The 17,202-nt window shown below is 47.0% G+C and overlaps 1 protein-coding gene across 1 annotated transcript in view; it reads left to right on the forward strand.

Moving 5' to 3' along the window:
- LOC149343307 (uncharacterized) overlaps window positions 1-17,202 on the forward strand; it is a 46,463-nt gene that overhangs the window by 26,683 nt on the left and 2,578 nt on the right. Inside the window, exons 8-11 of the mRNA XM_089545825.1 lie at window positions 974-4,542; window positions 8,335-8,379; window positions 8,465-8,547; window positions 15,309-15,465. Coding sequence (XP_089401951.1) covers window positions 974-4,542; window positions 8,335-8,379; window positions 8,465-8,547; window positions 15,309-15,465 — 3,854 coding nt within the window. The remainder of the gene's footprint in view (window positions 1-973; window positions 4,543-8,334; window positions 8,380-8,464; window positions 8,548-15,308; window positions 15,466-17,202) is intronic.

Consider the following 17,202-nt stretch of genomic DNA (forward strand, 5'->3'; position numbering starts at 1 on the left):
TCGATTCACATTCGATTCGAAAAATTGATATTCGAGAATCTCGGAATATGTATACACGACTGAATGCCACGCCAACTTTAATAAGTTCAGTTGTGGAAAAACCACAATATCTGGGCAGATTATTCGAAGGCTGAGTTTAAAGTGCCTCTCTCCTCATCGCTTTCTTGTCCTTCATTTATCATGTGGGCTGATCGAATTCAGACACTGCTAGGCTTGGATCTCATGCGAAATTCTGCTAGTGGGTTTTCCCACTTTTAGCTCTTGATGAGAACAAGATGGCCAACCATCCGCGTCAAACATTCGCAGTGAGAAAGCAAGTTTCTTTTTTTCTTTGACCCTTCCCACACCCATGGAATTTGTCCTGCTGCCTTCACAACTCTCCGAGCGTGATCCCCGCCATCTCGTTTATGTCAGCTATGATATGCGGGAAAGCTCACTTGCGAAGTTTTGCATGAGTCTCTCGAAGGGGCAAGTCGAAGTGTCACAACAAGGCAAGCTTAAGCAAGAACCCTGCCTATTGCATAGTGCATGCAAGAGGAACTGCTGACGGAACCCATTAACGCTGTTGCGTCGTACCCTTAAAGGCGGAGTTTAAGTGTCCTCCAAATTTTTAAAGGGATTATTATGTTTATAGTATACTTCTAATAGGATTAGACCTTTTATGGTAGATGAAGGCTACCTCTAAAGCACCATCTGCTGTGGATTCATTGCAAAGCAGGTTAGGCCTAGCAACACCCAATGAGAACAGCATGCTGCGAGTGAGCCAGTGAGCTGCATGCTACTAGTGTGGATGGGCTGTATCCTTGCTTCTTGGTTTCAAATAAGGTTATCTGTTGCTATGTTTTATATATCGAATTATCAGTGTATTGAACTATTTTGCAATGCCCTTTGAGTTAAATGTATTTGGGATCTACTGCATACATTTGATTGCGATGTCGCAGCAAGACACGAGACGATATCCCATCTCTTACAGGACCGATGGGCCACCAGTGACTGAGGATGCTGGGTCCCTTGGCGGAAACAGTTCTAGGAATTCCAAAAGCAGCCGACGAAATGCGAAAGGAATCGAGCAGGCTGTGGCTGAAAGAAAGCAGGATGGACGTGCAGAGTCTTCAACAGTACCTTCAGCTAGCATTGCTGCCGACAATGCGTCACTAGCTTCATTGTGCTCGGAAAGGCGCACCCTCCGTTCAGATGTTTCGGAAGCCCCCATGGAAGTTCAAGAGCAGCCGCCATGCACCTCGGCCAGCAGTGCGGATCGCGATAAGAAAGTGCAAAACTGGCTCGAAAAGTGTGATGGCATGCCACAAGCAAACTCTTCTTCAGGGCCTGATGAAAGTTCTGCGGCCCAGCAGAATTGTAGTGATTCTTCATGCAAGCCAACTGGTTCACACCGCTTCTTTATGGCAGACAAGCAAGCTCCTAATGCTTCTAAAAATAGAAACGCAGTGCTTGATGCCTCAGACACAGATCCTTACAAGTTCATTCCAAGCCAGCCCTCTCTGCATGCAGCACGGCGTGGCAGAAGGAAGCGTTTGAGAGGCATCGGACGTACAACAGCTGTGGCAAAGTCCTTATCACGAAGGAAGTCTGACCGCCAAAACTACTCTGAATGTGAGTTTGATAGCTTGAGAGAACTCTGTGCACAGGAAGAGGCGAGAGAAAAAAATGATGCTGAAGAGCTTGACATAGAGCTGTTCATAACACCGGGCGTCATGCCGTGTGTTTCAAAGAAACCGGTCACTCAGAAAAGAATCAGCAGAGGGGCAGGAAAGCGGTCGAAGAGGATCAAGAGCAACCTGCAGTTGAAGCCATTGGAAGAACAAGCCGAGGAGCTTCAGAGGAAGATTGCTGAAGCCGAGAAGTATGAGCTCACGATTGTTAAAACTGTAGATGTCAAGCGCACTGAACAGGCTAGGAGTGCTGGTGCTCTCAAAGATGTTTCAAACCTGAGGGCCAATGTGGAAGACAATAAGGGACAAAACACAACTGCACCATCCTCACGCAAAGTTCCACAAGAGGAAGAAAACAGCATGCAGCAAATTCCCGTTGCCCTTGACAAACCAGCTTCTAACCATCCTTGCAAAACAAGGGCAGTTTTACGCTCTGAAACGCATGTTGAACCAATGGAAGAAAAGGATGTTGTTGATCTGTGCTCTGCTGATGAAGAGAGCAAGGCAGAAGCTGCGGAGAATTGTGGTGTTGGTTCTCTGGAAGAGGACATACCAGCCATGGCAGTACCTCATGAGACAGCCGTCCAGAGTGACATTCAGAGTGTTGCTGCTGTCAGCACTGAAACTGCTGTCGATAGTAATCCTCGCAGCATAACGGAGAAAGGCACCGAGGACAGTCGCAGCACTCCAGCACGCCCAGAGGAAAAGGAGTCCGAAGAATCCAGCAGTGGACGCGCACTGTCCCTGAAAGATTTTGAAGGAATGTTTAAGAAGTCAAGCAGAAAAACATTTGACCTGAACGCTAGTACGCAGGACTTAGAATCACTTACCAATGCAGCTGTCAACACTCTCGATTTAATGACTGATGTTTGTAACAGTCTGAAACAGCCTGTTTCGGTTAGTGAACCAGACATGGTTCCATCACATGAAGAAGAAGAGCTAGCAGCAGTCCATCATGATACCAATCAGCAGCAGGCAAGTGCGTTTTTGGCACCAAAGGCAGCAACTGGCCAGATCGTCACTGTGGATCAATGCGATGCAGGTCCTTCTACTGATGACAAGAACAACGCCACCAAGAACCTCCAAGTCGCATCCTCTAGTTCTAGCAGTTCTGCCTCATCATTGCCTATGCCTCTACCTGACCCTAGCTCTAACGGTGCACTTTGTTCATCATGCCATCTTACAAACACACATGTGGCTTGCCCAGGATGTAAAGCATATCTTTCCGTGGCTTGTGTGAATGGTGTCATCAAAATAACACTGAAAGACCAGCCACAGAAGCCTGTACTTGTGGACGTAGGAATGTGCACTGAAAAGCCATGCACGAAAGTTATCATCTGCAGAGAGGCCGTAACGCAGACTGAAAGCCTAGATACCGCAGACACTGATGCTGAAAGTTCTGGCAAGGCCTATTCAGGCTTGCTGCAATTTCAGGAATCTTCGGCAGCGACCAGCACCAAGCAAGAACACGCCACAGTGAATAAGAGTGTCACAGAGGGGAAAGCACTGAAGTTTGCAGCGGAAGATGCTGTTTCCAAGACTACTGTTCACATTGACAGCTCTTTACCAGATGCCGCCTCTGGTGGTCTTCTGAAGGGACCACTCATACATAATCACACAGGCTTTGGCTTTGATGATAGACAGAATCATGGCACAGAAATATTGTGTGAAAATACTGAGGACCAGGCAGCTTCAACAAACAAACCTAGCCATGTTAGGGCATCACAGTTTGGACTTGGTGCAATAATCGAGGACACTGAAGAGATGGACACCACACCACCAATGAAAACCAACACTGAACACCTGAGCAATGCTAGTCCTGTCCAAAGCCTAGATAAGATATCCAAGCATGTTATGGACGAAGACAGAGATGTTTTGAGTGAATTTCAATGTTCAGCTGAGAAGTCACTCTTGAAAAGCCAAAATGCAGCTGTTTTGAGGAGAGAAAATTCAAAAGGACAATCCAAGCTTGGACGCGAGTGTTCAGAGACCAGTCTGACTTTGCATGAGATAAGAACGCTTCCTGAACGTAAAGAGCGCATGAGCTCGAATTCTGATTGTAGTGGCATGGAAGCATTGATTGATCGTTGCAGCGAAGAGACATACTTGCCATCACGTGAGAATGAGCTGAGCCGTCACCACACCGAGGAGCGCGGAAATGCTGAGGCCATGTCAAAAGAGAACTCCAGCTGTCAGCTTTCACGGGCAGCTCCTCTGAATGCAGCTGACATCACCTTTGAGCTGGAAGCAAGGCGCGGTCACAACTTTAACAGTTCAGAGACTTCTTCACTTGCGACAGCCCAGCAAGCACAAGAGTCCGAGGCACAGGAGGGCTCATTGCCTGCAGAGGACATTGCCTGCTCCCCGAAAGGTGTCAACAATATCGAGGCTAATGGCTCAAATCATGATGGAGGCCTGTCGTCTGGGGAGCTCTCACCCTGGTCTTCTCCTATTGCGGTGAGGAAGGTGTCTTCACGTGCCAAAAATGGGGCTAAGAAAATAGTGGCTTCCAGTGACACAGCTTCTGAAGAAGGTGCAGAATCCTGCGAAGTCATCGAGGCAACGTCCAAGGCTAGTTCAGGGCTTAAAACATCTAGACGGCTGCTTAATGTTCGTGATGAGAGTGACAGTGACAGCGACCCTGTGTCAGAATCGGAGGCCGAAGAGCTCCTGAGGCGGGCTGCACAAGAAAACGACAGCGAAGAACCTGCCGTTATATTTGCCAAACGAGCTGTTGCACCTCTTGAGTCAAGTAGGAAGCCTTGTCATGTCCCAGACCTTCAGACATCAAAGAGAACTGGTTGGCTGACCCCGGAAAAGATACGTAACATCAAGCAACCTGTCCAGCAACCAGGAATGCCTTCGCAAGGTATGTATGCGAGAACTCTTTGCAAATAACTTCTATGAGTGCATACTGTGACAGATTCTGCAGCAGATGTATTCCTCTCTAAAGCCCAAATGACATTGTGACTCCTACGTTAAGTTGGGGCCTGAAAGCATTCTTTAAATTGAGAAAAAGCAGATCTCATAATATGACCAAAGTAGGAAACTAGACGAGTCTTTGTAGATCGCATTGCTGCCTTTGGAAAGTTCTTGCTTTCGAATTCTGGAGCAGGTTATTAAAGCATGAAATGGCTAAGCCTGACAGGTGAGCTGCTGCAGGCAGTCTGCAGTTCACTTCAGGACAGCTGTTGAACAATTTTGCACCCTCTCTAGCTTGGGCCTTTGAGGCCTTTTGTTTTCGACTGCAGTGCTCAGCAGTCATAGAGCAGGAATCTGATAATGCATTTAAGCTTTGTGCACTTGGAAGTTGCTGTCATTGTGCTTGTGCATCTTCACCTGTTGCAGCATTTCAGAGAATGCCCTTTCGAATTAAGTCTTTGCACATTAAATGGGATCAGCCTTTCATGAAGCGACTGCTGGGTGTGGGTAGTTTCAGAGGATCTTGTTCTTTGTAGTTCAACGGAAGGCTTACCATCCAAAGTTACAAATTTTGCTGTAACGCCATTGATAGGGATGTGAATATTTTTTCAAGAGAATATACTGATCTTTGCACTCTCTTGCAATTGTGGTTTATATATTGGGAACACTGATAGGTGAGAAAAATTTGCTTGCTAGCGAAAGCTTTCAAACCATAAAAACGAATATGGTCGCACTCTGACGAAACCACGTGATTTGGTATGTGGTTCAGTGCCCTCCTCAATATACAAGAGGTAGCCATATTAGTTTTGATAATGATATCGTACACCTTAGCAAAACAATGTGTCGCTGGGCATGCTGCGTAATGCCATTTTTCAATGACTTCATCTGTTCCATTCTACTGATTCGAACCCAGTGCTATCTTTCAACATAATCCTTCTTTGCATGAGAAAACGACTTGAAATGACTATAATTAAAGCCTCTAATTATCTGCAACTTAAAATATTATTATACTTCACCAACTGAAAACAAAAGATCTGCAATATTCTGCAGGAAGCCTTTCGCGTTGCGGCTGCCGTTGTGCTGTCACTTCTCGACTGGCTACTTCATGTTGCTGCACAGTTCTGTACTCATTTGCACTTTTTTTCTTTTCCCTACTGCTCACGGATCTTTCACTGCCATCTCTTCTTTCAAGCAGCCCATACCATCGTCCTTGCGTGCTTGTAGCAACTCTTTCTTGCCAGTGCTTGCCACGTGCTTTGCCTCAATGGCTTAGGGTCATTGAGAAGTTGGCTTTTCCTGTCGGCACACAAACCTGGTGGATGAGCCCGCTGTAGTCGCGTCAAGGAGCAGTGAAAAATAACATTCGCTATATCTGTAGCTGTTTCCAAATACAGTCTAGCCCGGTTATAACGAAGTCGGCGGGAATCGGAAATCACTTCGCTATATCCGCTATTTCGTTATATGTGGACTACGAAAAAAAAATGCAAACATCGGCATACCGATTTATTGCCGCTGAAAGAAGTCGTCCAGCGTCCCCTGAACACGTTTCCCGAGTGCGGACTTCAGGATTGCGGCTTCCATACCATCCAACTGCGAACGAAAGATCTGGTCGAACTCCGCGATAACGCGATAACGATAAAAATGAGCCACGCTTCCAACATGCACAATGCTGCCGCGCTTCCTGCCTTGCGCACCACGGCACCGACATAAAACAAAGCACGCGCTGCCACACCTCCTGCAGACTGCAGTCCAGCCGTGGCGCCGACTGCCTGGGAGAAATAGAGAACCGAGATTGGCCAAGACGGCCGCTCCCTGCGACGTCATCGAAAAAAAAAAAAATCGTCTCTGTTCTTTTTTACATTTTTCCCCTGCGCGGCGTGCTCTACCGCTCTACGCCGTGACGCCGTTCAAGGACGGCGCAACACGAGACCGGCGTGCCATGCGATGCAGTGAAGCAACCTTTCGCTCCGCAGGAGAGCAGACGACGCCACGAAAGGACGCCGTCAGCCGAATTTTGCTCTTATTTTCGCCGAAAAAATCGCCTCAAGGACGCAAAAATGTGTTGATTGGCAGATTATTTTTCGGTTGGTATTAAATCTATTCGTTATATCCGCTGACGCGCTCTTATTTACTTCGTTAAAACCGGACCCAAAATGTATTGAATATGCAAAAATGGGAATGGGAAATTGAAATCCCTTCGTTATAACCGCTATTTCGCTATAAGTGGCTTCGTTATAAACGGGCTAGACTGTATAGTGAAAGGTGCTTTTTGACGCAGACTAATTAAGGAAGAAAGTCACGTTATATTGGTGCGAATACGGTACCGGTACTCACCTATGGGGCCGAAACGTGGAGACTAACAAAGAGGGTTCAGCTTAAGTTAAGGTCAACGCAGCGAGCTATGGAAAGAAAAATGATAGGTGTGACGTTAAGAGATCGGAAGCGGGCAGAGTGGGTGAGAAAACAAACGCGGATTAATGACATCCTAGTTGAAATCAAGAGGAAGAAGTGGGCTTGGGCAGGGCATGTAATGCGAAGGCAAGATAACCGCTGGTCCTTAAGGGTAACGGAGTGGATACCTAGAGAAGGCAAGCGTAGCAGGGGGTGGCAGAAAGTTAGGTGGGCGGATGAAATTAAGAAATTTGCAAGAATACGGTGGCCGCAACAGGTGAAGGACAGGGTTAATTGGAGAGACATGGGAGAGGCCTTTGCCCTGCAGTGGGCGTAGTCAGGCTGATGATGATGAGTATCGTAAGTCTTCCCATACAAACATGTGAGCAGATTGCTGCTAGAGCTGCAACAATTCACACCCTAACTTGCTTATGTGGTTAGGAGAACAAGCATGTCAAAGCACCGGCAGGAGTTTTGTTACCAAGCTCTACCTTTCAAGAGAATTTGGACGATTAGATTAGTCAAATTCTCATCATTCTATTACTCCTGCTGATGTCAACAAACACATTAATATTAAAAAAAGAAGAGAACGTGGCTTTAATGCACAATTCTGCGAACAGTGCTAAAATCTGCTACTTTTCGCCTACTTGTGGAAATCTAGGGCCCTTAGGCATAATGGCAAGAAAAGACAAGCTACTTTTTTAATAAAAAGTATGGTGCTTTTGACAACGGTTACGTACTCAAGTGTAGTGCTAAAACTGCGCGTTTATTATCAGTCTTTCAGAACAAAAAAAATTTTCTTTTTAGTTGTGGGTGTGTTGTGCTTGACTGTAAATATGAAACAAGATCTTTCTGTTCACACTATAGTATATTTTATTATGCGTATTGGTCAGTTAGTTATTCTTAATTACCTAGTGAGGTTGCCTTGTCTGGCGACCGTTCTGCATTCCTTAGCACTGTCTGTAAGTCTGTGCTGCGCCAGTCATTTGCAGTGAACATTGATGGGAACACACTTTCGTATATTTCTTGTTTATCATTTTCGGTTTATGAATAACTTGTGCTGGCAACTAGCAGGTCTTCGTAAACGAAGGTTGGATTTCAGCATCCTTGTTACATTGTTTAATAAAGCACTTTAAGGGCTAAAATGCTTTCATTGCCGTGGCACTGGTACATTCGCTTGTGACAGTGCAGCATAAGAAAAGTCATGTCCATAAAGACCAATGGCCATTGAGGGCAACCATCTATAATAATGCTTCTTCATAAGGATTTGCATTTGCACTTGTTTAATTTCTCTTTCTTTTTCTAATTAAAGATGTGTCACAGTAGTTGTTGCTTTTTCTATTTTCAGGTAAATACAACGTTTGGAAGAAGCATGACAGCTCCATAACTGATGGTACGTAAACGCGTTGCCCTTTGCCATGTTTCTGTGTTCACCCTAAGCCAGCTTTTTTCTGACATAATTTCTCACTTTCCCGAAGGTGACAACTCTGATAACGCTGATGGCCGCAGCATGGCCACCACCATGTCAAGCACACTTTCAGAGGGGCTGGACAGAACTCTGGTAAGTTATCCCTTTATTCTTTTTATATTTCCTTTCTTTTCATTTGGAGAACAAAAAGAATGAAAGCAGGAATGCTAATGAGAAGAACATATGAATTGCTGCCTTATGCAGTAATTCACGTTACATGGTGTACACCCGCAGTCAAATGTTTATGAAGTGCAATATTAACAAAGAAAGATTTAAAATGATTGCCTGCCTTTGCACACAGCCTGAAATAGATATATACAGCATAACTGTGACTATGCTGATTACACGGTGCACTAATAAATTTCAAGAGATCATTCGGGGTGCAAAGAAATCCAGAGTCATGTTCGATAACCTTGTGACAATCGGTGTGTACACGCGCTAACAGGAAGGTATGCCACACGATTGGAAACGTTCTGGGACTGCATAGCCGTGCTTTTGAAGACTTAATTGGCGATGAGAAGTGTAGTTGATGTTCAAGCGTCATTCCCTCGGGGTAGCCAGCCAGCCAGGCTGCAGTGGAGAGTGACACTCTCTGTGGACAAAATTAGGAGCGATAACAAAGACACATAGCAGCCTTGTTACTGGTTATGTTGTATTTGGCACTCTGTCATTCTGATGTGAAAAATGTAAGTTATCGAAAGCTACTTCCAGCCACAGATTACTCAGGAAATGTCATTCTCATCAAGAGGGGCTAGAATAGTGTAAAATTTTTGTTTTACTGGAGGGGTGTGCCTCAGTGAGGTTTTAAAGAAAACTGAGGTGCTCATCCTGAAACTCTGTAGCCCCAAACTTTCTGAGTGAATCTCTGAGCTGTTTTGGGAAAATGTGGAATGGGAAATGGAAAATAATGGGTAGTACTAAGATTTCAGTTGCATTCTGAGAAAAGCCCCCTTGGTTGACCCCCTAGCTGACTTGGACGAGCCAGGCTTGTCATAAGCTGACTATCATTTCTGGCTCATAACGTGTCCAGCTTGTGATGTGTTTTCTGGCACTCTGTGTCTGGTGTAAGGCGAGTAGGACTCTTCCACAGCATTTTTTTTTTTAGTTTGCTGACATATGGCGGCAACTGTGCTAAATGACTGCTTCGGTACCATTTAAAAAAAAAAATGTCCATTAGAGGGTCAAAGGAACATAGACACAAAATTTTTGCTTGCTTGTTTTGTTCTTTGAAATGAAGCATTAGACATTAGTATACATAAATCACCTTGTGGTATTCCACTACGATCGCTAAATAACTTATAATTGAATTTCTTGATTTCGGTCTCAACAGCCAAACGACGGCTGTGATGTCAAAGGTGTCTTTAGGTCACGTGAGTCATGAAAAAAATGCAATATTGTCACGGCTTGGCGTACAGGCCGGCGGCGAGAACGGGTGAAGACGGGGAGCACAGAAAAACAGGGAGGTCCACCAGCAGCAACGTCGTCGGCGGCGGCGCGCGGCAAACACTCCTTGTCTTTTTCTTCCACTCGCGACACTACCTCCCCCTATAAAGAAGCATCGTCCCGATGCTAACACGAAAACAAAGGCACAGGGCGGAAAACCGCACACGCGCACAAAAACTCCTGCTGGCCAGTGTAGAAGGAGGTGGGAAAATCAGTTCGGGGCAGACGATCATCGCGTGTAATACGGCTTAAGCCGCACTACGTGCACAATTTCAGGGCGGGGTGAACGACGTGATGACGGTCGTGTTCCTTCGGGCAGCACCTCGTAGTTAAGTTCACCGATGCGGCGAAGAACTGTATACGGGCCAAAGTACCGCTTTATGAGTTTGTCGGAGAGACCTCGACGGCGTACCGGCGTCCACACCCAGACCTTGTCTCCAGGGTAAAAATGTATGTCGCGTCGACGGAGATCGTACCGACAAGCGTCGGCATGCTGTTGGTGTTGGATGCGGAGTCTCGCGAGTTGCCGAGCTTCTTCCGCGCGCTCGCATGCTATTCGGGCACCATCGTCTACGTCGACAGGCGGCTCGTGCAGTAGCATAGCGTCAAGCATCGTGGTGACCTGTCTGCCGTGGACCAGCTGGAAAGGGGTCATACCGGTCGTCTCCTGGACAGCGGTATTATAAGCGAATGTAACGTAGGGCAGTACCGAGTCCCAACTGCGATGGGCGACATCCACGTACATGGCGATCATGTCGGCCATGGTCTTGTTCAGCCGCTCCGTCAGCCCATTCGTTTGCGGATGGTACGCAGTAGTTCGGCGGTGGCTGGTGCAGCTGAGACGGAGGATCTCCTGTGTGAGCTTGGCCAGAAACGCGGCACCCCGGTCAGTGATCAAAACGGCAGGGGCTCCGTGACGGAGCACAATGCACTCAGTAAAAAATTTGGCTGCCTCAACAGCTGTCGCAGACGGAAGTGCTCGGGACTCCGCGTATCGCGTTAGGTAGTCGTCGCTATAATAATGTACCTGTTGCCCGACTGCGACGTCGGAAATGGACCAAGAAAATCCATTCCGACAGTGTGGAACGGAACAAGCGGTGGTTCGAGTGGTTGGAGAAGACCAGCTGGTCGTATGGGTGGTGTTTTGCGCCTTTGACACTCTCGACAAGTTCTTACGTAATGACGCACGTACTTAGGAAGTGTCGGCCAGTAGTACCGTTCTCGGATACGTGAAAGCGTCTGGCTGTAGCCAAGGTGACCAGCTGTAGGATCGTCGTGGCAAGCTTGGGCGACCTCGGAGCGCAGGTCCTCCGGCACAACAAGGAGCCACGACCTCGGGCTGCTGTCGAAGTTCTGCTTGTACAATACGCCGTGCATTATCTTGAACGTCGGCAGCATGCGCTGGAAAACGCGAGGCACCGCAGCTTCGTGGCCTTCCAAGTGCGCCATCAGCTGACCAATCTGAGGATCACTGCGTTGCCGAGCAGCCATATCTGCCGTGTCCAATGCCCCAAGAAAGCCGTCCTCTTCGTCATTTTCGCCTCCCGGTGCCGGCTCCACAGGGGCTCGAGACAAGCAGTCAGCATCATGATGTTTGTGGCCGGACTTGTAGGTGATGGTGACGTCGTACTCCTGTAGCCGAAGGCTCCACCGAGCAAGGCGGCCTGCGGGATCCTTAATATTGGCGAGCCAGCACAGCGAATGGTGGTCGGTGACGACACGAAAAGGGCGACCGTACAGATAGGGCCGGAATTTGGTGATGGCCCAGATGACAGCGAGGCACTCTTTTTCAGTTGTCGAGTAATTGCCCTCCGCCTGCGAAAGAGCTCGGCTGGCATACGCAATAACCCTCTCAGCGCCATCCTGGAATTGCACAAGCACTGCTCCGAGTCCTTTGTTGCTGGCGTCCGTGTGGAGTTCAGTGTCGGCGTCTTGATCAAAATGGCCTAGTATGGGGGATGTTGCAAGGGCGTGTTTTAATTGGCGGAATGCTGATTGTTGCTCCTCGTTCCACTCAAAGGCAACGCTATCCTTCGTAAGGCGGTAAAGTGGCGCCGCGATCTGGGCAAAGTTTCGAACGAAACGCCTGAAGTATGCGCAAAGACCGAGAAAGCTTCTGACGGTCTTCTTGTCCGACGGTGGAGGGAAGGATGCAACGGCAGCCGTTTTCTCGGGATCTGGCTTCACACCCACTTGGCTGACGATATGACCAAAGAACTTCAGTTCACTGTATGCGAAGCGGCACTTCGAAGGCTTGAGCGTAAGTCCGGCGTTCAGAAGAGCTTGAAGAACTGCTTCAAGACTCACCAGATGGTCTCTGAAAGTGCTTGAGAAGATGACAACGTCATCCAGATACACGAGACATGTCTGCCACTTCAGACCAGCTAGCACAGTATCCATGACTCGTTGAAATGTCGCGGGCGCTGTACACAGGCCAAACGGCATCACCTTAAACTCGTAGAGGCCATCTGGGGTTATAAATGCGGTCTTATAAACGAGGAGTGTTTACCCCGCACCTCCACCAAATGTCACGGCTTGGCGTACAGGCCGGCGGCGAGAACGGGTGAAGACGGGGAGCACAGAAAAACAGGGAGGTCCACCAGCAGCAACGTCGTCGTCGTCAGCGCGCGGCAAACACTCCTCGTCTTTTTCTTCCACTCGCGACAATATAATCGCTGATATGTAATTTTAATTCACCACAACACTCGAGGTGGCCTACTTCGTGAGTCGAATTGACAACAAAGGATGTATCAGCGATTATATTGCAATTTTTTCATGCCTCACGTGACCTAAAGCCTTCTTTGACATCACTCATGTGTGGCCGGTGAAACCGAATTTGTTGCTACAGTGGAGCAATCGGCGGCAGATCTAATGCAAGGCTAATCTCACCTGTAGCCAGCAACAACCTCAACCTCAGAAGAAATTCAATTGTAAATTATTTAGTGGTCATATGCGAATACAATGTGGCAATCCATGTATTATAATGTCTTGTGCATCATTACAGAGAAGAAAACTGGTAGCCAAAATTGGGTGCCCTTACTTTTTTAAATTCACCACAAAACACAACTGCCGCCGGGGTGGCTCAGTGGCTATGGCGCTCGGCTGCTAACCCAAAAGACGCGGGTTCGATTCCGGCCGCGGCGGCTGGAATTTCTTTGGAGGAGAAATTCCAGAGGCCCGTGTACTGTGCGATGTCAGTGCACGTTAAAGAACCCCAGGTGGTCGAAATTTCCGGAGCCCTCCACTACGGCGTCTCTCATAGCCTTAGTCGCTTTGGGACGTTAAACCCCATAAACCAACCAACCAACCAACAAAACACAACTATACAGGCAAAGCCATTTCACTTCTAAGGTTATTAATTTAATTATCAGAACTCTCTTGAAAGTTAGAATCTGGTAAGGAGTGAAGTTCTGCGGATGCCTTTGACATGCTTACTCCTCCATCCACTCTCAAGCAAGCTAGCGCTTCAAGTGCTATGGCTCTGGTTTCGAGCTGACACTGTTATGTTTCTGCTTTCGAATAATGCTCAGCTTCCATTTTGGAGGCTTCCTTCCGTTGTGGTATACAAGTCATTTGAAAGCGAGCAGAAGGTGGAGGAAGACTTTCATGAGGCTGCATCCCGCTTGCAGGCAATGTCACAACAGCAGATGTGGGATCGTGCACCAGGGCACCTTCAGAAAGGTTATAATTAAGTTGTTTGGGAGGCATTGTGTCTAATAATCATTTTCAACTGAAGCAACAACCAACTGCAGCCACCAGCACCAACTAGCAGCAACCATATTCAGTTTTGATGAAGGCACATTTGGAGTTTAGGCAAGCATAGCATGGGGCGGCAGAAAGTTAGATGGGCGGTGAGATTAAGAAGTTTGTGAGGATACGGTGGCCGCAACTGGCAAAGGACAGGGTTAATTGGAGAGAGACATGGGAGAGGCGTAATCAAGCTAGTGATGATGATGATGACGATGACACTTGGAGTTTGTGTAGGATATTTCAAAAATAAAGTTATATATTTATTTTTCATGAGTTTTGTTTTCCACATATTAGATTTTTTGTCATGAATTCATCATTATCATCATCAGCCTGACTACGCCCACTGCAGGGCAGAGGCCTCTCCCATGTCTCTCCAATTAACCCTGTCCTGTGCTAGTTGCGGCTACCGTATACCCGTAAACTTCTTAATCTTATCCGGCCACCTAACTATCTGCCACCCTCTGCTACGCTTGCCTTCTCTTGGAATTCATTCCGTTACCCTTAAGGATATCTTGCCTTCGCATTACATTTCTTGCCCAAGCCCATTTCTTCCTCTTGATTTCGACTAAGATGTCATTAACCCGCGTTTGTTCCCTCACCCATTACACCTATCATATTTCTTTCTATAGCTCTCTGCGTTGCCCTTAACTTAAGTAGAAACCTTTTCGGTAGCCTCCACTTTTCTGCCCTGTAGGCGAGTACTGGTAAGATGCAGCTGTTGTGCACTTTTCTCTGGAGTGATATTGATAAACTGCCATTCATGATCTGAGAGAACCTACCATGTGCAGTCCACCCCATTCTTATCCTAGTTATTTCCCTCTCATGATCCGTGTCAGTGGTCGCTACCTGCCCTAAGTGCATGTATGTATTCCCTTACCACTTCCAGCACCGCGCTACCAATTGTGAACCGCTGTTCTCTTGCAAGACTGTTGAACATAACTTTGATTTTCTGCATGTTAATTTTAAGACCTAACATTCAGCTCTGCCTGTCTAACTCATTGAGCATGCTTTGTAGCTCATGTCCTGCGTGACTTAGCAAGGCAATGTCATCAGCGAATCGCAGATTACTAAGGTATTCTCCATTAACTCTTATCCCCAACTGTTCCCAATCTAGGCCTCTCAACACCTCCTGTAGACAGGCGGTGAATAGCATTGGTGAGATCATGTCTCCCTGCCTGACACTCTTCCTTATTAGAATCTGACTTTAGTACTATGGCAGCTGTGCAGTCGTTATAGATATCTTCCAGTATGTTCTCATAAAACTCTTCTACACCCCGATTCCGCAATGCCTGCATGACTGCCGAGGTTCTGAGTCAAATGCTATCTTGTAATCAGTTTTGCACCCTAGAAAATTAGGGACCTTAAGTCATGATCCTGAAATAGTAAGTATGTCAATGTTTGCTTTGACGTAGTAAAACTAGTGGTTGCTGACACGTGCATTATGCAGTGCGTAACCACATTGGCAGACCTTTTCTTTTTTCAAGAAATTTTGGCGCGAGATAGGAAAACCTGAATGGCTAATTCCTCAAAATTTAGAACTCGCCTGTGGAAATCAGACCCAAGGTTATATTTTAGGTTCCTTTTTTCAGATTTTGCAACATTGATATTGTGCTTTGGTTGCCTATAAGGCATGCTAATACAGTGCAACATTCACTTTTCAGAAGGAGAAGCTGCTGGAGCAGGACATTGAAGAGATGAAGAAGGAGATGCTGATGCTGGAGAATGAACTGCAGAAAACAGCTGTCAAGAAGGCAACTGATGCCTACCGGCAGAAGGACTGCATAGCCTCCCACAGCACAGTCGCCGCAGCCACGCACGGTGAGTCTAGTCAAATTATGGTAGCTTCTCTTAATGTTTAGGCCGGCAGAGTGGCTTTCACCTTTATGACTTCAGTCACCTTCAGCTGAAAAGCCCAAATATGTGGTGGTAATTGTAAAGAAAGGAAAGACAGGCTAACTGGCTCACTGTGGCACACTGCGTGCTGTCCCAGGTGCCCGTGTGCTGTGCGATGTCGGAACCTCAGGTGGTCAGAATTAATCTGGAGCCCTACACTACAGTGTTCCTCATAGGTCATGTGTCGCTTTGGGACGTTAAACCCCGCATCATTTAAACCCCCACCACGTTAACCGTTAAACCCCATTTATAATTTTGTCTCACTCTGGTCACTACCTTGACTGCACCAAAGCTGAGTAAGAAAGCAGTGACATAGAGTTGATTGCTTTCTGAGTTTTGAGCTTGGAAAGGAATGCAAAGAAGCCAGACAGTTGATGAATGGTGGCAGTTCGTGATAAAGTGGGTTCACGACATCCCCTCTTGAAGCTTTTGATCTGGTTTTTAAGTGTGTATCACACGGACAAAGACAATGCTCTCAACCGCATTCTTAAAGAAGAAAATGCAGTAGCATTTCAGTTGCTTGCTATGGTGTCTGTTAGGATTTTCCAGTCAACATTCCGACTGGAACCGGTTCCATTGCCTGATATGGCATGCAATGTTCCAGTAACTATCTTATGGAGTTATACTAATCTGACCCATTAATCTGCATTAATCTACCTTAATCCATTTTTTGGGGGGTGGGCCAACTTTTAAATTTTGAGTCCTTAGATTTTTAAATTCAGGTGTGCTGATGATATCACAACCCTCTCAACCAGTCAGGGAATTTTGTGACAAAGAAGCCGGAAATGTTTTTCGGGATGACAGCCTAAATGCTATGACAATTAACCTCCAACATGGTTATTACTTTCTTCGTTTCAATTCAACTCTTACGCAGGCTTGTTTAAGAGTTGAAATGACGAAAACTGGACAAACAGTGATAATATCGCAGTTTTTTGCTTGCCTGACATGACCTAAACACATCTTGTACACGGTCGTCCACTTCTAGTTTGAACACGGCTCCGGGCGGCCGGCGCTCCGCGCAGCGCCTCTCTCGGTCGCCTGGGTAACTAGCGCACAGGCGCAGTGGAATCCATAGGCGTGGCTTTTGCCGCGTCGTCTGCTACAGTGCGCCAGCATCGCCAGGTGAACCTTACCTTGCGGTGAAGAGCACTTTCGCACTGAGCGCGTAAAGCGCCCGGATGATTACAGTTTCCGACGCAGCAGCAACTCAGAAGCACAGCACCTGCGCGTGGTCGAGAGCTGCATCCACGGTGGCTAAGGCTTTTCCTTATCGTTTCTTCTTGCAATCAACACATAATAATAAGCTGATACGGAGAAAGACATCGTCCAAGTGGGAGTTCAAGCGGTTTACTTTGAGGCCACTACCATTACTTAGCTGCAATACTTTATCATTTTAAGCTATTCGTGCCCAGCAGCCAGAGTAAGCCGGCGGCTCACCGGCGCTTTACTCCGCTCCAATTGCCATTCTGCAACGCCAGTACTAAATGTTTGGCGCGCTGCCCTGGAGGAAGATTAATGCAAAGCCAGTACGAACACCAGCACTACACGGTAAGAATCGTGAAAAAGAATGAACGAACGAAAAACATGGACATGTTTTGCTCATATGCCCAGAAGAGGGGTTGCATATGAGCAGCAACCAAAGCCTGCATAGAGACCGTTGAA

The sequence above is a fragment of the Amblyomma mixtum genome, chromosome 5 (genome assembly GCF_055824585.1).
Source record: "Amblyomma mixtum isolate Tamu chromosome 5, ASM5582458v1, whole genome shotgun sequence".
In the NCBI taxonomy this organism is placed as follows: domain Eukaryota; kingdom Metazoa; phylum Arthropoda; class Arachnida; order Ixodida; family Ixodidae; genus Amblyomma; species Amblyomma mixtum.